Source organism: Hyperolius riggenbachi, chromosome 11, assembly GCF_040937935.1.
Source record: "Hyperolius riggenbachi isolate aHypRig1 chromosome 11, aHypRig1.pri, whole genome shotgun sequence".
NCBI lineage: Eukaryota > Metazoa > Chordata > Amphibia > Anura > Hyperoliidae > Hyperolius > Hyperolius riggenbachi.
Window position 1 is genome coordinate 140,831,979 of NC_090656.1, and position 25,705 is coordinate 140,857,683.

A 25,705-nucleotide genomic window follows, 5' to 3' on the forward strand; every position below is an offset into this window, starting at 1 on the left:
TTGCTGTACCAATCTCAATGTACCCTGCATATGGACAACTTATCCTTGTACCTCCGTTTTAATGTTATATTGACGTTATATGTGTTTTTTCTGCAAACTCAATAAAAAATTTTATTGGAAGAAAAAATGTATGGTTCCGAGTCTGCTAAAACGAGACAAGAAACAAGTAGAGACAGAGAAGCTTTGGCCACCCTTGAGGATCTCTTGCAGGAAAACCAAACAGGTGTTAAAACAATGGCCTCATTGAGCAAACAAAGTGTGTTTTGCCCCTCGGTTTCGCAATAAACGCACATTCAAACCTTTGTGACCATGTTTTTGTGAAAGATATACAAAAATTGAAACAGAGTACAAACTGGACCCCAAAATGTAATAATTTGTCCCCCTAGGAGAGAAGGGCTGTAAAAGACCCGTCGAATGATAAATCTCTGATCATTAAACCCGCTGACAAGGGTGGTAATATTGTGGTCATAGATACTACCATGTATAAGGATATGTGTTTACAAATTTTATCTGACACAACGCAATATGCCATGTTGAAAAGAAACCCCTTGAATTCACATAAAAAAACTTTACAGACCCTTTTGCAAAGGGGACTCACGAGTTGGGCTTTGCACAAGAACGATCACTTTGTGCTGAAAAAAATCCACATTACATCCTGTGATGTCCACATTTTATGTGCACCCGAAGATACATAAGCAATCTGATGTTATACCTGGTAGACCGATTGTCTCAGGTAGAGACAATATTACTGACCTTACAAGCCAATATGTGGATAGCTTCTTAAGGCCATTTGTGGAAGCCCTTCCCTCCTAATTACGAGACACAAAGAATGTTCTCAGCGGAATACAGGATGTGTGCGTGTCCGACGTCACTTTCTTGGCGAGCCTGGATGTCGAGGCCTTATACAGCAACATCAGACATGACCTTGGCACCCAGGCAGTTCGATATTTCTTACAGTCAAGGGGTACACATCTATCTGCTCATTCCAATTTCTTAATTCAATGCCTTGAATTCATCCTAACATACAACATTTCTCTGTTCAGTGACACCACCCACTCTGGGGCAGTGCGATGGGCACAGTGTGTGCGCCATCGTACACAAATCTGTTCCTGGGTTGGTGGAAAGACAATCATGTTTTCTGTGATGACCTTGCTTTTTATACATCTCACATCACCTTTTGGGGGAGATTTATAGATGACATACTGCTTCTGTAGGAGGGGCCCAGGGAACTATTTGTCGACTTCGTAGAGATCTTCAACAATAACAACATTGGGATGCATATTACTTATGAGATTAACCAGCAACAAATAACATTTTTGGATGTCAGCATCTCAAAGGGTGAAAATGGGTCATTGGTTATGGAAATTTTTGGCAAACCAATCGCCACTAACTCACTTTTAAGATGGGACAGTGCACACCCCAGATCTCTCCGAGCAGGCATCCCCACAGGACAGTTCCTGCGGGCTCATAGCAACTGCTCCACAGAAGAGTTCTTTGAGAAAGAGAGTACGCTCCTCACTGGCAGGTTTAAAGAAAAGGGCTTTCCAGATGGTGTCATATAGAGGGCATGCAATAGAGCAAAAATGACTGATCGTACAACCATGCTTATTGATCAACCCAAAAAGAACACCGGTAAAGATCCCCCAAGATTGATTGGGACTTTTTTGAATCAGTCTCATGAAATCTTTAATATCATTGAACACTACATCAAGACAAAGAACTCACAAAATTGCTACCTGTGAGACCAGCAATTACCTACAGACGCACACAATCTGAAAGATATATTGGTGCATAGCACATTCAACGAAAGGGTCCCTGCTAATCCTACATGGCTCCCTCCCAAACCAAATGGTTCATACAGAGGCGGACACTGCAAGGCCTGTCCGAATATGCCAACAACTAAAATATTTGAATTTCCCTCAAATGGTCGCAAATTCTCTGTACAGTTTTTCATTAACTGTAACACCAAAGGAGTTGTTTATGCAGCAAAATGTATGTGCAACAAAATATAGAAGCAGTAGAGTGTTGTACCGTGTTAGCCATCAGTAAAAGCAAGGAGTTTTGAATCAGGATGATACCATTTATTAGCTTACTTAGAGATGAGTAAACAGTGAGCTTTCAGCTTATAAACAGCCTTCGTCGGACTGGTTCCTGGCCAAAACTGAAAAACACAGATTATATACACTGACATACAGAGGAGAAACATTCTTTAGCAAACATAAATGTAATTAGATGCCTTAACTGTTACTGAGGAGGCTTTCCCAGGCATCCTGGCTAAATTGATAAGATCAACAGTTCCCTCAACATAACATAAAGTAGACTCTGGTGATGGGGAGACATTGTAAATTCCGAGTTCAAATTGTAACTGGGCTGGCTACATGCACCATTAATTCTAAGCTAAAGAGAATTGTGGCATTTGAAACCAGCACATGAAAGCAAATGAAATGAATAGTGCCAGTAAACACCATCTTACACAGCATATGACACAAAGAATGAATGAAAAGATAGAAAAATTAAAAGAATTGTGGCATTTAAAACTTATCATGTAGAAAAAGGTTCCGATGCACCAAAGGTTGGGTGAAAAAAGGTTGGCTTTTATTATTCCATCAGTGAATACAAAAGAAAAAAAGCTCACGCATATCGGGGCTCACGGCCCCTTAATCATCCTGATTAATGGGCCGTGAGCCCCGATACGCGTGAGCTTTTTATCTTTTGTATTCACTGATGGAATAATAAAAGCCAACCTTTTTTCACTCAACCTTTGGTGCAGCAGAACCTTTTTCTACTTGATGTCTTATGAGCTCTGTGGAATTCCTGGCTCCCTTTGGCTCATGTGTTTGTGGTCGCAGTAGGTCCAATCCTGTTCTACCATTTAAAACTTATCGTACAGCACAAGAAGTTAGAGTCCTTGTTTAAACCATCTTCTACAGTTTTGAACCAATGTATAAACTTTGTTTCTTGTGTTAGTCTCATGTTTTCCGATTTGAAGCCACCCATTAATACAGTGACGCGAAAATTGTGTAAACTGTGTCCAGGTAAACAAAAGTGTGTTGGTATTTGGAGATCAGTATATTTTGTTATATCCCTTTTTCTGCTGTTAATAGTGAACCTGTGGTGTGTCATGCGATCACGCAGTGGTTTCTCCCACATAAATTCCTTTGGATTATGAAAAGTGGCCAGCCGACCGTAGAATGATCTCACCTCAGTGTAGTGCTGGTTAGCCCATATGGGTGTCCCAGCTCGCAGGCTTTGTCCCTTTGAGCCAGGGACCAGGCTCCTGGCAACCGGGATTCCTTTGTTCCTCTCCTCTCGCAGCTGTGGATAGCACCACTCGCCTTGCAGTCACCAGCGTTCTGCACAATGCAGGTGCTCAGTGGCTATGGCGGGCGCCAATTGTATGAGTATATTTTGTAGAGGGATCGTTGTGCAAGCTGTCTTCCACCTTCCAGCACAAGCGTTACCTGCACTCTGCGGGCGCTTGTTAGCTGGTAGTGTATAATGGAGTTAGCATGGGTGAGGTGGTTTTGTCTGAAGAAGAAGGGGCGGCTTTATCCCTTTCGAAACGCGTTACAATAAACAGATCTTTACATTACACGGTATTGTTGTTTGCACAGACTTGCACCTCACCCATGCCAACTCCATTATACACTACCAGCTAACAAGCGCCCGCAGAGTGCAGGTAACGCTTGTGCTGGAAGGTGGAAGACAGCTTGCACACCGATCCCTCTACAAAAGGGAATGTACTCATACAATTGGCGCCCGCCATAGCCACTGAGCACCTACATTGTGCAGAACGCTGGTGACTGCAAGGCGAGTGGTGCTATCCACAGCTGCGAGAGGAGAGGAACAAAGGAATCCCGGTTGCCAGGAGCCTGGTCCCTGGCTCAAAGGGACAAAGCCTGCGAGCTGGGACACCCATATGGGCTAACCAGCACTACACTGAGGTGAGATCATTCTACGGTCGGCTGGCCACTTTTCATAATCCACACACTGAGTGTGCTTTCTCCCACTTTGTCTCCATATATCCTAGCTGCCCTGCACGGAAATTGAGAGCTGCACCAACTATACACAGCACAACTCTGATCGCTCCTCCGGAACCTCCGGAAGTTCAATCTACTTTACTATAAATTCCTTTGGGGCATTTTGCACACATGATCAGGTATACCACATTAGATGAGTCGCAGGAAAAGGTACCTTGTACTTTGTATTCCTGTTGTGTACCTGGTATTAGTATCCTGTCTGTGGAATGGATGTGTTTACAGGTCCCACACTTTTTCCCTCGGCAGGGGAATGCTCCAATCTGTTCATGCCTATTTAAGGCACTCCTGACGATCATCTGCTTAAGATTGGGTGGCTGTCGGAACGCTAGAACAGGATGAAGTTCTTTTGCAATCTTTCTTAAGATTTCCAGGCGTGGGTTGTAGGTGACCACCAGTGGGACACGGCTCTCTTCCTGGTTCTACTTGTACTCCAGGAGCTGAGTCCTAGGGATCTTGTTAGCTTTCTTGATTTGGGTCTCAGCCATTAGAGGATTGTATCCCTGTTTAATGAAATTCTTCTTCAGGTAACCCAGGTGTTTCTCTCTGTCATCCTTGTCAGAACAGATCCGATTGCATCTTATTGCCTGGCTGTAAATTATGGAATTCTTTATATGTTTGGGGTGGAAACTGTCATACCTGAGGTATGTGGGACGGTCCGTCGGTTTGCGGTACATGGACGTTTGTAGGCTGTTCTCTCTGATGTATATGGTGGTGTCAGGAAAGTTAATCTCCCTGTGAGAGTAGCTCAGTTTCAGTTTGATTGTGGGATGAAAGGCATTGAAGTTCCTGTGAAATTGGATAAGATCCTCTTCACTTGCAGACCAGATGATCAAGATATCGTCTATAAAGCGGAAGTAGGCCATAGGTTTTATATGACACGTATCCAGGTATTCTTCTTCAGTCTTTGTGTGAGAATCCGCTCAGCTGCCTGCACAGGCAGGCAGCCTTTTGACCATTGTTTAGGTTTGCTTGCTGCAGGACTTTGGAAAGGAGACCTTCTGTCAGTTGTGCAGCTTGTGTTGCTGAGGGATTTGCATACATTAGTCATGCAAATCCGTTACCTGCCTTCTTTTGATGACTGGCACTATAAAAGCATTCTGCTCCCAGAATGCTTTGCTGGACATTTCCCTTCCATGGTCTGTTCCTGATGGACACTGCTGGAGTGTCAGCCATTGCTATCTAGTATACTTAATTCCTGGTGGTTGCTTTAGGCTCCCCTTCTAGCCCAGTCAGGTTGTATTATCTGTTTTGCCTGTTCCGTCTGTCTTGTGTTTGGATCGCACAAGCCCTAGCGTTAGCGGCTGTGGATCCTTCTGATTGAGTCTGGAGTGTAGGTTGGAACAGCGGTTGTTTCTGCCTACCTCATCTGTTCTGTCTGCCGTGTGTTTGGATCGCACTCGCCCTAGCGCTAGTGCTGGGGATCCTTCTGTTCTGTCTCCTGGGATCACGCTAGCTACTTTTCGCTAGCGCTGGGGATCCTTCTGTTCTGTCTTCTGGGATCGCACTAGCCACTTTTCGCTAGCGCTGGGGATCCTTCTGTTCTGCTACTCTGTCTCCTGGGATCACGCTAGCTACTTTTCGCTAGCGCTGGGGATCCTTCTGTTCTGTCTTCTGGGATCGCACTAGCCACTTTTCGCTAGCGCTGGGGATCCTTCTGTTCTGCTACTCTGTCTCCTGGGATCACGCTAGCTACTTTTCGCTAGCGCTGGGGATCCTTCTGTTCTGTCTTCTGGGATCGCACTAGCCACTTTTCGCTAGCGCTGGGGATCCTTCTGTTCTGCTACTCTGTCTCCTGGGATCGCGCTAGCTACTTTTCGCTAGCGCTGGGGATCCTTCTGTTCTGTCTTCTGGGATCGCGCTAGCCACTTTTAGCTATCGCTGGGGATCCTTCTGTCGCTTGTCCCTGTTTTCGTGTGTCTGTCTTGTCTGCTGCGCTTGCTGGAGGCTCGGTGAGGTAACCGTTAAGCAAGCGCTCGCGTCCTCTGTTTCATGTTTGTCTGTTAATGGTCAGTTAGGCGTGCTTGTCTCTATTGTGCTTATCACGTGGAGACCGCGCATAACCGCGTGCACTGTTGCGAATGAGTGCGGTGTTCGCGGTTAGCTAGCATTTGTTATTTTCCGTATCTCCTTATTGTATTATTTGCTGTGCCTTTGCTACTCTCGTGCTCCGCCTTGCTGTAACCTTGTGTCACGTCTGGCGATCGCACCTCTCGCGATCGCGTTCCTGCTTCTTATCTGCTGTGGTGTGTGCACAGTCGTGGGTTGGCGACTAATTTTATGCACACACACACAATCTGTCTCTGTGCTCACTCTCAATCGCTTCTCTTGCGATTGCGTTTCTTCCCTTCGTACAATTCCTGTCTGGCGTGTGTGGTAGGGCAGAGGAGCTGTTCCTCTGCACTCCACAGCTCCACCTGCCGACAGGAATTTCCCTCTGCAGGTGCATAGCACCTAGCCTGGGTGTCCTCAATAATACGCTTGTGGAGGAAATCCGCCGCGTCAGCGCACGTCTGGTGCGCTGACCACGGAGACGATTCCACAATCGTTACACTTTGCCATGAAGAGATTTGTGTACTGCGGTGCAAACCGTGAGCCCATTGCCACTCCCATTTGCTGTAAATAGAGATTCTCTCCAAAAGTGAAATAATTGTGGGTGAGAACGAATCTCATCAGTCCAGCAATTGGCTTTATAGGTGTGCCCGAACCTTGAAGATATTTGCGACAGGCCGCAATACCATCATTATGGGGAATGTTGGTGTGCAGAGACTCTACATCCATAGTGGCAAGAATGGTGCCTCCAGGCACTGGGCTGATGGCTGCCAGTTGGTTTAGGAGGTGTGTAGTATCCTGTATGTAGCTTGGTCTTTTACAGACTAGAGGTTTCAAAATGTTTTCCAACCACCCTGAGATATTCTCTGTGAGAGTTCCATTCCCTCAGATTATAGGCCTGCCTGGGTTCCCGTCTTTGTGGATTTTGTGAAGCATGTAAAAGCAGGCTGTTCTCGGCTTTTCAGGGATAAGGGTCTGTACATGAAGTCTGGTGTTCGCGGGCAATTTCTTTACCATCCTATTGAGTGCCATCCTGTACCTTCTCGTTGGGTCCTCCTGTAATTTGGCATAGTGCATGGTGTTAGACAACTGTCTTTATGCCTCCGGGATATCAGAATCAGAATTCGTTTATTTCGCCAAGCACGGTTGGGCCGTGCCCGGAATTGGATTTGACACATTGAAGGCACAAAAAGAGTTATACAACACAAAAGAGTAGTACACAGAGCAAGGGTAATACAACAGGACATGAGAATACACATTGACGCTTTATACACATTATCGTTTGACGTAGAGCATTTCGGGACTAGCAGGGACAGCAGTGTGTGACAGCAGGAGACTCTAGCATGACCTAAGCAAGGCAGATAACAACACAGCCGCAGTCAAGGTCAGATGTTAGACTGGAGACGGCTACAGGGGGGGGTCAGTGGAACGGGCAGAGTTCAAGAGTCTGATGGCAGTGGGGAAAAAAGTCTTCATACGCCTAGTGGTTTTAGCAGGGATGGACCGGAACCTCCGACCTAGTTTGAGTCGCCTGAAAAGAGCGTGGCCAGGGTGCGAGTGGTCACCCACAATTTTCATTGCTCTGTTGCGCAGTCTGGTGTTGTAGATGTGATCAAGAGGGGGAAGAGGTTTCCCAATGATCCTCTCCGCTGAGCTGATGACCCTCTGAAGTTTGTATCTGTCACTGGTGGTGCAGCCAGCGAACAAGACCAGGATGGATGAGCAGAGGACTGACTCGATCGTCGCAGAGTAGAAGGACCTCAGAAGTTCTTGGGCCATACCAAACTTCTTTAGTTGGCGAAGGAAGAAGAGTCTTTGCTGAGCCTTCCTCTGAGTTGCGGTGGTATTTGCCCTCCAGGTCAGATCGTGAGAGATGGTTGTACCCAGAAGGCGGACACTGGGAACCCTAGCGACTTCGGTACCCTCGATGTACATAGGGGGGGGATTACTGGCAAACTTCCTGAAATCAATGACCATCTCCACGGTTTTGGCTGTGTTGAGAACCAGCCTATTCTCTCTACACCAATTGCAGACTCTGTCAACCTCCTGGCGGTAGGCCTGCTCGTCATTCTCACTGACAAGGCCAACAATTGTGGTATCGTCCGCAAATTTGATGATTTTGACAGAGTCCGCAGTGGATTTGCAGTTATTCGTGTATAGGGAGAACAGGAATGGTGACAAGACGCAGCCCTGAGGGGCTCCAGTGTTGGTCACTCTGGGTCTGGAGGATATGTCGCCCAGCTTCACAACCTGGGACCTGTTCGAGAGAAAGTCTGTGATCCAGAGACGAAGAATCGGATGGACTTCCAGCTCCGTGAGATTATCCTGCAGGATACGGGGGCAGATAGTGTTAAAGGCCGAGCTGAAGTCCAGGAGAAGGATTCTAGCGTATGAGTTCGGTCTGTCTAGGTGGTCAGTGATAAACTCCAGGCAGATGTTGATAGCATCGTCCGTGGACCTGTTTGCTCTGTATGCGACTATATACCAGTAGTCATTGGTGTTCATAATGACTATGGCACCCCCTTTATCCGCTAGTTTAATAATAATGTCCTTATTCTCCTTAAGGGATGTGATAGCCTGTTGCTCTTGCAATATTATGTTTTGAGCCAGTGTTTTTCTTTTATTCAGAACCCTGTCAGAGATTTGGCGTCTAAATTTGTTGATGTATTTGTCCAGGGTAGGATTTTTTCCAGCTCTAGAGGTCCATTCACATTTTTTTGTGGATCTCGTGTGTGTTGGCTCATTATCAGTAGTGTTGCAAGATTCCTTGTCATAGTAGTGTTCCTTGAGTCGTAGCTTCCTGAAGAATTGTTCCATATCACCACAGAGTCCAATCTTGTCTATGGGCTTTGCAGGGCAAAATGACAGGCCTTTGGATACTGCCATTTCAGCTTCAGTGGCCTGATAAGAGGAAAGGTTAATGACACCTGCGGATTGCTATTTCTCTGCTGCTTCTGTATCCAGGTGTCCACTCTTTATTCTGAGTCTCTGACGTTTTTTCTTCTTGTTTTTAATTAAGATCCTCTGCTATTCCTATAAAAGGTCTGTAGCTGTTCCCATGCTCCTGTGGTGTCATCAGTTAAAGATGATTTCAGACTTTGTATATTGTCCTTCACAATTCTCTTCAGGTTATAGCAGATTTTTATTAGGTTGTTTCGTACTCTCTCTGAGCTCCTCCTGCAGATTTGTTCTGCAAACCTGCTATTGTATGTATGTAGAGTGGGATTCTGTATCCTCAGTCCTTGTGGTACAAGGTTCTCGTTTTTGCATGTAGTCAAGAAAAAGATGTCGCTGTCTAGTTGTGCAAGTTTCTTTAGGTCTTTTTTCAGTTCCAGGAATGTGCGGTACATTGCAATATCTTTCAGCATAGTAGAAGCAGTAGAGTGTTATACCGTGTTAGCCATCAGTAAAAGCAAGGAGTTTTGAATCAGGATGATACCATTTATTGGCTAACTTAGAGATGAGTAAACAGTGAGCTTTCAGCTTATAAACAGCCTTTGTCGGACTGGTTCCTGGCCAAAACTGAAAAACACAGCTTATATACACTGACATACAGAGGAGAAACATTCTTTAGCAAACATAAATTTAATTAGATGCCTTAACTGTTACTCAGGAAGCTTTACCAGGCATCCTGGCTAAATTGATAAGATCAACATTTCCCTTAACACACACAGCATTCCAATATACAGTGGGATGTGAAAGTTTGGGAAACCTTGTTAATTGTCATGATTTTCCTGTATAAATCTTTGGTTGTTACGATAAAAAATATTAGTTAAATATATCACATGCAGTGATATTTGAGAAGTGAAATGAAGTTTATTGGATTTACAGAAAGTGCACAATAATTGTTTACATACAATTAAGCAGGGGCATAAATGTGGGCACTGTTGTCATTTTATTGATTCCAAAATCATTAGAACTAATTATTGGAACTCAAATTGAGTTTGGTAAGCTCAGTGACCTACATACACAGGTGAATTCAGTTATGAAAAGAGTATTTAAGGGGGTCATTTGTAAGTTTCCCTCCTCATTTAATTTTCTCTGAAGAGTAGCAACATGGGGGTCTCAAAACAACTCTCAAACGAACTGAAGACAAAGATTTTTCACCATCATGGTTTAGGGGAAGGATACAGAAAGCTGTCTCAGAGATTTCAGCTGTTTGTTTCCACAGTTAGGAACATATTGAGAGAATGGAAGACCACAGGCTCAGTTAAAGTTATTTCTAGAAAAGCAGATGGTTGGCACTACAGTGAAATGGCATGCACACATCAGCTGCGACAACAGGCAGTTTGCACAGGAGGACTACACATACACCTCTTCTTTAAACCTCTTCAGCGTGCTCAAGCAACAACATCAAATGGCAAGCAGACAAAGATAGCAGGAAAGCTGGCACTGCTGCAAGTGTTCAATTTATTGTAGCAAAGGTAAAGTGCAAACGTGCAGCATCTTGCAAAAAGTATAGCATGAAGAAACACATACCCTGGTGAGAAGAGGCGTGGAGGATGGTGGGTGCTGGGCACAGGATGCCTGACGGCCGTTTCGCGCTAATCAGCGCTTCTACGGAGTTAAAGTTATGATTTGAAGTGGCAGACAAGACCATGGTGAAAACAGTCAGTCAACCCACAGACCAGCACCAAAGACCTACAACATAATTTGCTGCAGATGGAGTCACTGTGCATCGTTCAAACATTCGGCGCACTTTACACAAGGAGATGCTGTATGTGAGAGTGATGCAGAGGAAGCTTTTTCTCCACCCACAGCACAAACAGCGCGGCTTGAGGCATGCTAAAGCACATTCGGACAAGCCAGCTTCATTTCGGAAACTAAAATTGAGTTATTTGGGCATAATAAGGGGCGTTATGCATGGAGGAAAAAGAACACAGCATTCCAAGAAAAACATCTGCTACCTACAGTAAAATCTGGTGGTTCCATCATGCTTAGGGGCTGTGTGGCCAGTGCAGGGACTGGGAATCTTGTCAAAGTTGAGGAACGCATGGATTCCACTCAATATCACCAGATTCTGGAGACCAATGTCCAAGAATCAGTGACAAAGCTGAAGCTGCGAAGGGGCTGGATCTTTTAACAAGACAACAACCCTAAACACTGCTCAAAATCCACTAAGGCATTCATGCAGAGGAGCAAGTATAATGTTCTGGAATGGTCATCTCAGTCCCCAGACTTGAATATAATTGTAAATCTGTGGTGTGAGTTAAAGAGAGCTGTTCATGCTCAGAAGCCATCAAACCTGAATGAACTAGAGATGTTTTCTAAAGCGTTATGATCCAAAATATCTTCAACCAGAATCCAGACTCTCATTGGAACCTACAGGAAGCGTTTAGAGGCTGTAATTTCTGCAAAAGGAGGATCTACTAAATATTGATTTCATTTCTTTCTTGTGGTGCCCAAATGTATGCACCTGCCTAGTTTTGTTTAAACAATTGTTGCACACTTTCTGTAAATCCAATAAACTTTATTTCACTTCTCAAATATCACTTTGTGTGTCTCCTATATGATATATTTAACTGACATTTTTTATTGTAACAACCAACAATTTATACAGGAAAATCATGACGATTAACAAGGTTGCCCAAACTTTCGCATCCCACTGTACATTGGTAAAACAACCAGAGCCCTCAAGGATCTAGTGCTTGAACACGTGGGTGACATTACCCACAAAAGGGATACAAGTGTGGCTCGCCACATGAAAGAAAAGCACTCATCTGATCTTAGACAAATAACATTCTGGGGTGTCTAACAATGGAAATTGGGCATCCGTGGGCGAAATCTCGATAAGAAATTGTTGCAACTGGAGTCCGAATGGATTTTTCATATAGACACCCTAGCCCCAAAGGGTTTGAATGAAGAATTTGCACTAGCAAGTTTTCTCTAGAACCGCATTGTTACAGTTACGGTATGAGGTGCTCCACACTAGCTTGGGGTACCGTGTATTGTGCTGGTATCCATATAATATGGTATGGGTCTCCTCCCCCTGTTTTTTCTTTTAGTCCCTAGTGCCTCCCTCCCTTTCTTTTCCTTCATAGGTCTCTAATGAAATGCCTTTTATTACAATACTATTGGTGACTAGTGACCGTTATGGGCTTTGAATAAATTGGAGTTATGACAGCCATAAAGGTGGCATCTCCATTGCCCATCATTCATCTATATGATGCAACAGTTATGCAATCCTATGCAGCTTTATTAGACAATTGTCCTCATTTGTGTATTGTCATATGCGATTTAATGTGTTGGAGTTATGATAGCCCTAAAGGTGGCATCTCCATTGCCCATTATTCATCTATATGATGCAACAGTGATGCAATCTTATGCAGCTCCATTACACAATCAAATGCGTTGGAGTTATGATAGCCATTAAGGTGGCATCTCCATTGCCTATCATTTATCTATAATATGATGCAACAGTTGTGCAGTCCTATGTAGCTCTATTGCACAACTGTCCTCATTTGTGCACTGTCACATATGATTGTATGTGTTGGAGTTATGATAGCTAAAAAGGTGACATCTCCATTGCTCATCATTCATCTACAGGATCTTCTCAAAAAATTAGCATATTGTGATAAAGTTCATTATTTTCTGTAATGTACTGATAAACATTAGACTTTCATATATTTTAGATTCATTACACACAAGTGAAGTAGTTCAAGCTTTTTATTTTTTTTCTTATTGATGATTTTGGCATACAGCTCACGAAAACCCAAATTTCCTATTTCAAAAAAATAGCATATTTAATCCGACCAATAAAAGAAAAGTGTTTTTAAAACAAAAAAAGTCAACCTTCAAATAATTATGTTCAGTTATGCACTCAATACTTGGTCGGGAATCATTTTGCAGAAATTACTGCTTCAATGCGGCGTGGCATGGAGGCAATCGGCCTGTGGCACTGCTCAGGTGTTATGGAGGCCCAGGATGCTTCGATAGCGGCCTTAAGCTCATCCAGAGTGTTGGGTCTTGCATCTCACAACTTTCGCTTCACAATATCCCACAGATTCTCTATGGGGTTCAGGTCAGGAGAGTTGGCAGGCCAATTGAGCACAGTAATACCATGGTCAGTAAACCATTTACCAGTGGTTTTGGCACTGTGAGCAGGTGCCAGGTCGTGCTGAAAAATGAAATTTTCATCTCCATAAAGCTTTTCAGCAGATGGAAGCATGAACCCACTTTTGAACCAGAAACAGCGGCAGAAGCGCCTGACCTGGGCTACAGAGAAGCAGCACTGGACTGTTGCTCAGTGGTCCAAAGTACTTTTTTCGGATGAAAGCAACCTTTACATGTCATTCGGAAATCAAGGTGCCAGCGTCTGGAGGAAGACTGGGGAGAGGGAAATGCCAAAATGCTTGAAGTCCAGTGTCAAGTACCCACAGTCAGTGATAGTCTGGGGTGCCATGTCAGCTGCTGGTGTTGGTCCACTGTGTTGTATCAAGGGCAGGGTCAATGTAGCTAGCTATCAGGAGATTTTGGAGCACTTCATGCTTCCATCTGCTGAAAAGCTTTGTGGAGATGAAGATTTCATTTTTCAGCACGACCTGGCACCTGTTTACAGTGCCAAAACCACTGGTAAATGGTTTACTGACCATGGTATTACTGTGCTCAATTGGCCTGCCAACTCTCCTGACCTGAACCCCATAGAGAATCTGTGGGATATTGTGAAGAGAAAGTTGAGAGACGCAAGACCCAACACTCTGGATGAGCTTAAGGCCGCTATCGAAGCATCCTGGGCCTCCATAACACCTGAGCAGTGCCACGGGCTGATTGCCTCCATGCCACGCCGCATTGAAGCAGTAATTTCTGCAAAATGATTCCCGACCAAGTATTGAGTGCATAACTGAACATAATTATTTGAAGGTTGACTTTTTTTGTTTTAAAAACACTTTTCTTTTATTGGTCGGATTAAATATGCTAATTTTTTGAGATAGGAAATTTGGGTTTTCATGAGCTGTATGCCAAAATCATCAATAAGAAAAACAATAAAAGGCTTGAACTACTTCAGTTGTGTGTAATGAATCTAAAATATATGAAAGTCTAATGTTTATCAGTACATTACAGAAAATAATGAACTTTATCACAATATGCTAATTTTTTGAGAAGATCCTGTATATGATGTAACAGTTATGCAGTCCTTTGCAGCTCTACTACACAACTGTTCTCATTTGTGCATTGTCACATGCGATTGAATGTGTTGTTATGTGTTACGTACCAGATTAGCCGGAGACCGATGCGCTGAGGACAGCAACCCTTGCGACTTGCTCTCTGAACGCCCTGAGGTTGAAACAGGGATATCCAGTTAGCCAGGGGCAGGAGCGCTTGCGTAACCAGAGATGTAAACCAACAGGCAGCGCAAAGCTCCCACCGGTTGAGTCGGGTACTGCAATGACTCAACAAACCCACAGCAGGAATCACAGATGCAGGTACAAGGATAGTCTTCAGGCAGGCAGAGGTCGGCAACAGATTGGGTACTCGGACAGGCAGGGGTTCGGCAACGGAGCGGGTTCTCAGGCAGGCACGGTTCGGCAACAAATCAGGCACTCGGACATAGCAGAAGTCGGTAACAAGTCGGGTAGTCAGACGAGCCAGGGTCAGCATTCAGGAAGCAACGGGCAGAACTAGTCAATTCACGGGAGTAACACACGCACACTGCTGCAATACTACAGCAACCAGAGAGTGTCACTCTCCAGGTGTAAATAGGCCGTTTGGGCGCGAACGGCGTGATGCGCAGCGCGCGCATGCGCAAAGGCGCACGCGCCACACAATCACGCACGTCACAGAGAAATGTACAGACAGACGCCCCTCGCGCGCGCGCAGCACTCACCCCAACGCCTTACGGCGCCAACGTTCACGCGGCGCGCGCGAGCGCACAACGCCAGACCCCCAACAGTGGAGACCCGACGCAATGCTCCCGGACGCCTGCCGACATTCGTGTGTGCCAGCCGCCTCGCCTGGACAGGTAACTGACCGTGACATTATGATAGCCATAAAGATGGCATCTCTATTGCCCATCATTCATCTATATGATGCAACAGTTATGCAATCCAATGCAGCTCCATTACACAACTGTCCTCATTGGTGCATTGTCACATGCAATCGAATGTGCGCAGAATTTGTATAATTGATCAGTGTATCCTTCACTGCCATTTTTACGCACGGATCCAAAGCGTGACCATGACAACAATAGCACCACCGTGGTACGCAGGCGTGCGCTCCATGCGTCAGCTATTACGTATCACTCAGACAATGGACGCCTGATCGGTATGGCACAGTTGTGCGCATGTGCTTAACTGATGAGGCTTTTTTGTTACACGTTGTTATGACAACGCGGAAGTGTATAGCAGGAAGTTGGAGAACGCATCTTACTGACGACCTAACCGGCGTCTGGTGGCTTTAATGATGGACATAATGCAGCATGTGACCATGCAGGTTGCAGGACTCTTGCTCCATGAAGGTATATGTGTAATATGTCCTGCAACAGGCATGACTCAGCATAGAGGTTGGGCTGACACACAGCCACACCCGAGAGGGGAGGGAAACCTACACCACTTGCAGACTATATAAACCATGTGTTTAATGGCTGTCTCAGTTCTGACTTGAGCGTTATGCTGCTGGGGGATGCTGTTGGTGGTGGGGGGTTCTTTATTATTTTCTGCATTTTTATTAGCTCCTGCGAAATCTAACTCAGATGAAACATGTTGAGCACTGTTTAGCACTGTAAATATGTATTGCACTCCCTTATCTATGTACCTTCTCGCAGCTTAAACCTATTTGTGGTGGGGGGTGACCATTGAACGGGAAGGCATACAGACCATGAGACATAAGGATATTTTATCAGCTCTTTTCTGACCTCATGTCTCAGTCACGAGTAGTTGTACCCTAAATCTCCCACCCCATTGGCAGTGTATCTGTCAGTATCGCACACTTGTGCGTCCTAGATCTATGCTCATTGTTTGGGGTCTAAGGGCCAGCTACACCCCACTCACCGTGCACTCAGCACACAGCTGGTAGCAATACGATGTATGTGTGTATGTGGGGGGGATAAGCAATGACACCTGTCCTGACTATGCTGAAATAGCAATATGCCTTAAAATTTTTGAGCTTTCAGTTTTTTTTATCAATAAAAATATACAGTCTATTAGATTTTATTATATTTATGTGGCTATACTCACCAACACCCCTGTACTATTTAGGAATTTTGAGCCAAAATTGACTCTGAAAGGCAACCTGAGCGAGCGAGATGACGTCAGCCGCATGAGAGACAGCGCCCTTTACAAACCGCAGTGGGGAGTTGCGCAGTTTGTGGACCCACAGTAGAGCGGATGAATGAGTGCTTGACTGCTGGCAGCTTCAAAGACGGCGCCCTGTACCTGTTTGAGGTGCGACACTGCGCAGTTTGTGGAAATTGTAATTGAGCAAAGAAGGGAGCGCTTGTCTGCAAGTAACATCTAAGACTTGAGCCCGGGCCAAGGGAGACGTCCCTGGTAGGGGCAAAATCGCGGTTATATAATAAGGACGCCAGGACGCAAGCTCTATCAACATATTTCTCCCCGTGTTCAAGAACGGATGGAGGAGAACGGGAAGGCGGACAGATCCTAAAACGGGACACGTGAGTTGGGACACTCATTAACCACTTTACCCCTGCCCGTACGGATTTCTCCGTCCCTTTTTCCATCCTTTAACCCCCAGGGATGGAGAAATCCGTACTTTGCGCACTCCCGCCGCTGCCCGCGCTCCCGCTCGTAAACACGCCGCCCGCCGCTAGTAAACACGCCGCCGCCCGCTCGCCCGGAGATCAATGAACGGGAAAATCCATTCCCGTTCGTTGATCAAAGCCCCGCAATGATCCACTGCTCTCCGATGGGCAGCGCGATCATTGTGAAAAACACACACTTACCCAGCCTCCAAGTACTTCCTCCAAGCTTCCGGAAGGACGCTTGGAGGTCGCATTAAAACAAAAAGTTACTGTGGCCATCTTGTGGCCAAATAGTAAAACTACACCCTGCACATTTTTCACATACAAATAAATTACTTTTACACAAAAAATTAACTCATTACCTCCCACACTCCCAATTTTTTTTTTTTGTAATAAAACAAAATTAAAAAATGTACAAAAAAAATAAAATACATAAATAGTTACCTTAGGGACTGAACTTTTTAAATATTTATGTCAGGAGGGTACAACACTGTTACTTTATAAACTATGGGCTTGTAATTAGGGATGGACGCAAAACTGAAAAAAATGCACCTTTATTTCCAAATAAAATATTGGCGCCAAACATTGTGATAGGGACATAATTTAAATGGTTTTATAACCGGGACAAAAGGGCAAATACATTTCATGGGTTTTAATTACAGTAGCATGCATTATTTAAAAACTATAATGGCCGAAAACTGAAAAATAATTAATTTTTTTCCCACATTTTTCCTATTTTCCCATTAAAACACATTTAGAATAAAATAATTCTTGGCATAATGTCCCACCTAAAGAAAGCCTAATTGGTGGTGGAAAAAACAAGATATAGATCGTTTAATTGTGATAAGTAATGATAAAGTTATAGACGAATGAATGGAAGGAGCACTGAAAGGTGAAAATTGCTCTGGTGGTCAGGGGATAAACCCCCTCAGTGGTGAAGTGGTTGAAGGAATACTTAAGTCTGGCAAAAAAATGACTTTTACTCACCTGGGGCTCCCCTCAGCCCCCTGCAGCTGAACGGTGCCCTCGCCGTGTCCCTCCGATGCACCAGGACTCGCCGGCGGCCACTTCCGGTTTGGCCATCACCGGCCGACAGGCTGGGAACGCGGCTGATTATATGCGTCCCCGGACGCAATAGCGCCCTATATAACGCTATTGCGTCCGGAGACGCGGATAATCAGCCGCGTTCCCAGCCTGTCGGAGGGACACGGCGAGGGCACCGTTCAGCTGCAAGGGGCTGAGGGGAGCCCCAGGTGAGTAAAAGTCATTTTTTTGCCAGACTTAAGTATTCCTTTAAGCATCTAGAGGGATGCACGATAAGCGAACTCTGGGTAACGGTCATAGTAGATGCATATCTTAAAGAGTCATTCATAGTGGAAGCATTTTGGAATACCAGGCAGAGTCTTGTGACATCAGGAAATTAGATTTATCTAATTTATTAGGACCTTAAATCCATGGTGCAATATTGAAGGACTTTTCAGGCCCGATTTATACAGTGCACTTTAATCGTAGGTTAGGAGGAGGGCCTGCGGTGGCTCATTATGACCATGTTATAAGAGCATAGAGTGTGTGCAGCTTTCGTGACACAAGGTTTTAAAGGTGTAGCACTATTTTTAAGGATCTAGTTATGCACTAGCTGTGAACAAGGAATTTGGTATTATACAATAAATGTTTTGATATTTTTGCAATACTCTGGAACTTGTGAATTTTTGAATGGGTAATTGCTTACCTCCCCAGTAGATAAAGACACAATTTAAAACGGAAAAATATATTTATTCAAAACACAAACGCGTTTCTTGAGTAGTAGCCCGCTACCTCAGGTCAGTTCAAAACTTGTGCCTAGAAATCACAGATATATTCTTAGGCCTCACAAAACAACACAATAGTAGATAACATTATATAGTCTTTTTCTCAATACAATTGAATCATAAATTCCAATGCTATATTAGACTCCCTATCTTTCAAGACAAGAATATATACCACCATACAGAGGCAATAAGTTTCAATGAAACCTTAATAATAGATAAATGAATCAGTGGTACGAATAGAATACAGTTATTGTAAACTCTGATATATTAAACTTCTGGATATAGTAAACTCAGTCCTCAAGTCCCAGCAATGTATGACCAATTCTGATATAGTAAGCTTCTGATATAGTAAACTACTTTTCCTGGTTCCTTGGAGTTTACTATAAAGGGATTCTACTGTATTTGTATTGCACAGTGTTATTGCCTATCGACCTTTTATGAGGTGCTTGGTGTATTAGGTCCCTCATAAAATGCACACATGAACTAAGAAAATACCTGATAAATTAGATCATTTATAAGGTGCATATAAGGATTAAGATTTAATTTTAGTTTGATAAGTACATATTAATGGTGAATAGAAAGGGCTTAGTAGGTAATGGTATATAATAAATATATTATATAATAAAAACATGTTTAAATATAATAGAAAACCATTATGCATTGCCATCTTCAAGTGGTATGAAACTCAGCATTTCTTCTTTGCTCTAAAACATTCTTTACAGCAAAAAGTTACTACCAGAAAAAAACACTGGTAGCAGAACAGCACTTAAACACAGCACTGTCTTCTTCAGTGGGAAGCTTAGCAACGTTGCTTTGTTTGAATCTATCGCTTAAGGCTGTTGCTTCTCTTTTAAAGTGGATCTGAGGTGAACTTTTACTCATTGCATAATTGTGTTCCTTTCCTATTGTTTATAGGGCATTCCTCAAGCCAAATACTTTTTTGTTTTTGTTTTAATACTCTAATTCCCTATAAACTAAATAAACCACGCCCACAGGTTTTCAGAGAGCCTTGGCAGTAGCAAGGGCTCATGGGAGCTCAGTCTGGGCAGGAGGAGGAGGTGTTACTAGCCATTGATTTTAGAGGCAGAGGGGAGGAGGGAGGAGGAGGGGGGATTAGTTTTTTTCACAGGCTTAGTGATCAAGATACAAATAAGCCTGCCTCTGTGTAATGTTTACAAACTACATGGCTGCTGTCATTGTATCACAGGAAGAAATGATCATTTTCTATTAAAGTGATCCTTAAGCCAACTAAAAAAAATGATATTTACTCACCTGGGGCTTCCCTCAGCCCCCAGCAGCCGATCGGTGCCCTCGCAGCTCCGCTCCGATGTCCCAGGACCCGCCGGCGAGCACTTCCGGTTTGGCCGTCACCGGCCGACAGGCATGGGAACGCGAGTGATTGTTCGCGTTCCCAGCCTGTATATCGCCCCCTATGCTGCTATTGCGGCCAGCTGGCCGCAATAGCAGCATAGGGGGCGATATACAGGCTGGGAACGCGAACAATCACTCGCGTTCCCATGCCTGTCGGCCGGTGACGGCCAAACCGGAAGTGCTCGCCGGCGGGTCCTGGGACATCGGAGCGGAGCTGCGAGGGCACCGATCGGCTGCTGGGGGCTGAGGGAAGCCCCAGGTGAGTAAATCTCATTTTTTTTAGTTGGCTTAAGGATCACTTTAAAACTGTTTGCAGCTATATTTGCTGTGTAAACTATCTAAACTTTATATAAGATATATAGGCAAGTTACTTGTTATAGTTAGTTTTTCATCTCGGATCCGCTTTAAAAACCTCTGATTCTGAGCAATTTTGCCTCATCTGGACCAGTAGGAATACCCTATATGACATGTTTGGAGGAACAGCTCTCCACATGGACCAGTGCATTAGTGGCAGTGGTTTTCCTGTACAGTTTAAAATGAAGAGAACCCTTCTGGTCCAGTGATATGCTTATCTCTAGAAAGTCAATCTTTTTCCTATCAATCTGAGCTGTAAATCTTAAATTATGCTTATTATCATTCAAAATCTCCAATAACCCTCTAAGGAGCCCCACCAACAGGCCTAGGATATTGTCTGCGTACATATTGTGACCGACCCTCACTTGTGAACAGAGACTACTCTGACTGCCCCAGGTACAGGTTTGCATAGGAAGGGGATCAAGTGGTCCCCATCACTGTCCCTGCACCTGGAGGTAGTTATTCTTCAAGAGGAACTCCAAAAGTCATATGATGACAGTGTTCTCCCCAGGCCCTTTTAGCTGGGTGCTCCACCCGGGTAGTTTTGGTTAGCACCCGGCTGTCATCGACTTACCTCCTCCTATGCTGTAAGCAGAATCGAGCAGAGAAGCATCGGCCCTGCATTCTCTCATATTGCCCCACCCGGCTACTTTTTCATGCCACCCAGCTACTTTTTCAAGCCACCCTGTTGGAAAAAATTTCTGGGGAGAACACTGGATAAAAACATGAGGGTGTAATTTGTATTTACTGTATATACACGAGTATAAATCTATACATTTAGGTTTAGCAATTTAGCAATTTACCCTGTGGCATGTGATACTTTGAGGAAAGGAAATGCCAAGAAAACAGGTCTGAAAGTCCTGGCCACAACAATTAACAAGGAAAGAGGCAGGGGGGAAATACTTGGCTGCATAAAAGGGAGTATATAATTGCAGCACTTGGTCGCCTAGAGGAGGTATTGGCTGCACTTAGGGGACGAGAAGGGTTAATGGCTGCAATACTATATGCAGTGCAGTCATTAACTCCTCCTGAGCCCCAAGCACAGCCATTAACTTAGCTGGGTAGACTTATACTTGAGTCAATAAAAATTCCAGGTCAAGAGGGTTGAATATTGTAGTCGACTTATGCATGAGGTCGACTTGTATTCAAGTATATACAGTATTTTGTATTTTAATTAATTACATCTACTTTTATTTAAGGTGATAATGTTGTTTGCTAATGCTGATATGTGCCCAATATTAATTAATTATTAATATTAATTAATAATTAATATTAATATTAATGATATGTGGCTCAATATTAATTAGTGACAACTTGTTGGTATGCTGTGTAATATAGTGTGTGTGTGTGTGTGTGTGCGTGCGTGCGTGCGTGCGTGCGTGCGTGCGTGCGTTTTTCTTTCTTTCATTCTGTATCTCCTTCCTTTTTAGTTTAAGAAGAAACAGCTCTTCTGACAGACTGGTGAAAGAACCACGGGAAAAATGTGTAAAGTTAGAAAGAAAATCTGTCTCATCAGCAAATCTTTTCAGTGGTAAGATTGATTATGTGGCAGGGAACAGAAACTTGCAAATAATTTTACTGTTTGTTTTGCTAACCGTAAATGGTGAGATATTTGAAAATAATATAGTTATATAAGTTTGAGTGACTTTCAATGATCTGTGTAGGGCATTGACAGGTGTGGAAAACACTTGTAAGTGCGTATGTTTCAGAAGCACCAATTATTGCTCAAGAGCTTTTGAAAGATTTTGGAAAATGTCTGTTACAAGTAATAAAGATGATAATTGTTCACTTCACACATATTGATATTTATGTCAGCGTTGGTAAAATGTTGCAGCAGTGTGGTCATAATGAGAATAATAAGAAGATATTTTATGACATCATTTCTGACATATGTAAAAGAAAATAAAAGATTCTGACCCTGATATGTACACATAGTAGGGTACAGGAAGAAATGTACCTTTCATGGAGGCATTGAACCCCCCCCCCCCTTGTATGAGTTCCCATATATTTTTATTGTGACCTTTTTAGATCAATCTTTCTCATAAACTTCAGATAACCTTGCCATAAGCAATGGTCTGATGTCTGTGGTTTTGCCAAATGTCTAACGATGAAGGAAACCAACCTGGCAGGTTTAAAAACAGTGCTGTATTTCTACCACCTCCCCACTTGGCAAGGAGCACTTTTTACTCTATGTCTGCTCACATCCCTGCCTTGCATCACAGCAACAGGGGCCACTCCCATGGCAGTTTCTAGCCTTCACTCCAGGCAAAAAGTCCTGTGTCACCATCACCCCCGAAAAATATGCACTAACTAAAGAATGTGAACCATGTGGCGTATAAGGTGAATGCCTAATACAGGGTTGTCCCCATGATGCAAACAACCTGCTGATCCTGTCTCATTTTGTTTTCCACCCCTTCCTGCACTCCCCCAGCATAGTTGCAGAGTATGCAGAGTATAGCGCAGCAGAAGCTGTGCTCTCACCTCTCCACTGGAGTCCAGTGCTGTGCTTCCACCTTTTCGCTCTGTCTAGTGCCCAGTATCTCCTACAGCATGTAGCATGATTACACACGACATGAGGAAAGTAAGGTGCCAGCACTAGAGGGAGCAAGAGATAGACAGGATGGTTGCACCGGCACAGCACTGGACTCCAGCTGCACTGCTTCTGCTGTGCTATTCTCTGCATTTACACTCTGGGCTGTGGGAGTGCAGAAAGGGGATGAGGACAGATCGTGGCACAAAGGGACATAAGGATGCACAGGGGACAGAGGGAAGCATAAAGGGATACAGAAGGAGCTTAGGCACAGTGGGACAGAGGGATGCGCAGGGTAGACTGAAGGAGGTACATGGAAACAAAAGGAGGCACAAAGGGGAACCCGGAGGAGGCACAGGGGACAGATGATGCACAGGGGGACAGAAGGGCACAGAGGTGGCACGGGGACAGAAGGAGGCACAGGGGGAGAGGAGGCATCACAGGGGGACAAAGGAATGCACAGGAGGTGGAGTAACGGGGCATGTAGGGACACAGTGGAGGTTGCCTGCAACTTACACTATTCAGACGCAGCAGAAGCAGGTAGAAGATAGAACACTGGGGTGGGGCTTAGTCTGCGGCCAGGGCTTCATTTAGGGTGGGACTTAATCCAGGGGCATGGTCCCTTCCTGGACCAATTGCATTCCAGGCAATGGCCTGGAATGCCTATGCCTAAAACCGGTACTGGCCACTCCATCAGGTTGAATGCTATTGTTTGAAGAGCCGTTGGCAAACAGAATACCTCGAGCAGTTTATGCTTTTATAAGACCTTCCAGATGGGCAGCCGACAAGTGGTGAATGCACCACATGTCAGCTGCTCTCCAGTGTCACTAGACAGGCAGTCCCCCATAGAGTCACATCTGAGTGCGGCCACAGCGTATGTTCTGGTGCTGCTGCTGCTGTCACCAGAACCTATGTAGATTTCTCCTAAGAAGATATATTCTCCTAAGGAAGACATATTCCTCCTGATTAAATTTTAATTATTTTTTTATTTTTTTTACCGATCATAAGAACCTTGCATACCTTTGCTTTGCTAAACATTTAAAACACTGCCAGACTCCATGCCCTTTGTTCTGTTCATAATTTGATTTCACAAAATATTTTAATTAACCTCCAAGAACTTAAGTCTAATACCCTCTTTTTTCTCATTTTGGTTCTCTACATTACCACAATGAATTTTAAATGAAACAACTCAGATGCATTTAAAGTGCAGATCCAGTGGGGTGAACAAAACGATTGCATAAAAATGCAAAGGCTCAAAAGTAAATTGGACAATTGACTCAAAGGCTATTTCATGGGCAGATGTGGGCAAGTCCGTTGTTATGTCATTATCGATTAAGCAGATAAAAGGCCTGGAGTTGATTTAAGGTGTGGTGCTTGCATATGGAAGATTTTGCTGTAAACAGGAGCTCTCCATGCAGGTGAAGAAAACCATCCTTAAAGAGTAACTGTCAGGCTGCAGAAGCTAATTTAAACCTCTATTCTCCTGTGTTAAACAGTTTAGACGGAAGCCAAAAAGGCAATAGTGAAGATAAAAATCTCTCTTTCATTTGATGTGTGCTTATCAGCAAAGCTGTTAGACCCAAGCTCTTAAGAGGACACAAGCCGCAAACCATACTGCAAAGCATTCTGGGGCCCTCCCCTCGGCTGCTAATGAGAAGTTACAGGGTCAAGTAACAATAGCATGTAACTCAGTCCAGCGCACAGCACTGATAAATCTCCCGGCAGAGTACACTGCAGGAGTCCGCTATTGTTCCTAGCCACATGGCTAATTAATATTCACTGCAAACTAGTGTTATTCAGTACGAGCTTTTCTGTGATCAGGAAGCAGGGAGGACATGACGACACATTTGGCTTCATAGGAGACAGACAAACATGGAGCCTGCCATGAGCTGTCAGGAGCATCATTCTCTGCATATACTATATAAAAATTCTGTGAAATCCAAATGTGGACAGTGAAATGCATATGTAATGTAAGTACAGCCTATATTTTTTTTGAAAGAATAATTTTTATTTTTTTTTAAATTGTACATAGTAATACAACAATACATTGTAACAATTACATAACAATAACATTTAACATTTGTGGCATATAACTCCTATGACACAACTGCCCTGATAAGAGGGCCAGTAGTCCGAGGGTTCAGAACCAGCAATCTTGCTGAACCCGATCCCTCCTGGACCGACCATGTGCTCCCCTGCCTGTTGCTTGATTTAGTATTGGATTTTTATATCTAGTGATTCAGTCGTCTAGATGTAGCTTGTGGTAAGAGGTCCAGCACGACCAAACCTTTGTAAATTTTTTCCGGCATTTACGATTGTGGTACACCTGTTTTAGTATGACTAGTTCTTTATGTACCAGTGATACCCAATCATTCTTTTTCGGGGGTAGGGGCTTGTTCCAATTCAGTATGATCATTTTCCGAGCGTAAGAGGTAAGGGTTCGAAATGCCAGCATCTTGTGCGTGGAGAGTACCTCATCTGCTACATAACCCAGTAACATGGGGCCGGGGGCAAGGTCCAAGGACAACCCGAAGACTCCTTGTAGTTCTGCATGTATTTGGGACCAGTATAATTGGACTTGGGGACATTGCCAAGTTGTATGAAAAAAATCAGCATGAAGGTGGCCACATCTATTGCATGCCCCTTGAGAATTGGGGTCGAATTTTTCCAGGCGGGCTGGAGATAGGTAGCTCCTATATAAAAATTTAAAAGCGATAAGTTTGTCCCGAGCAGATACGTTGGTGGTAACATAATATCCCAGGACCGTGCCCCAAACCTCCTCTGTGAGTGTTGGTATGTCCCTTTTCCATTTTTGATAGAGTTTAGTAACATTGGATTGCCCCCTGTAAGGGAAGGT

At 44.1% G+C, this 25,705-nt stretch overlaps 1 protein-coding gene across 2 annotated transcripts in view; it reads left to right on the plus strand.

Moving 5' to 3' along the window:
* The window catches only part of EML3 (EMAP like 3), a 375,337-nt gene that overhangs the window by 141,861 nt on the left and 207,771 nt on the right, over positions 1–25,705 (plus strand). For both annotated transcript variants that reach the window (XM_068260560.1, XM_068260561.1), the window contains exon 5: positions 21,749–21,849. In XM_068260560.1, the coding sequence (XP_068116661.1) occupies positions 21,749–21,849 (101 nt within the window). The remainder of the gene's footprint in view (positions 1–21,748; positions 21,850–25,705) is intronic.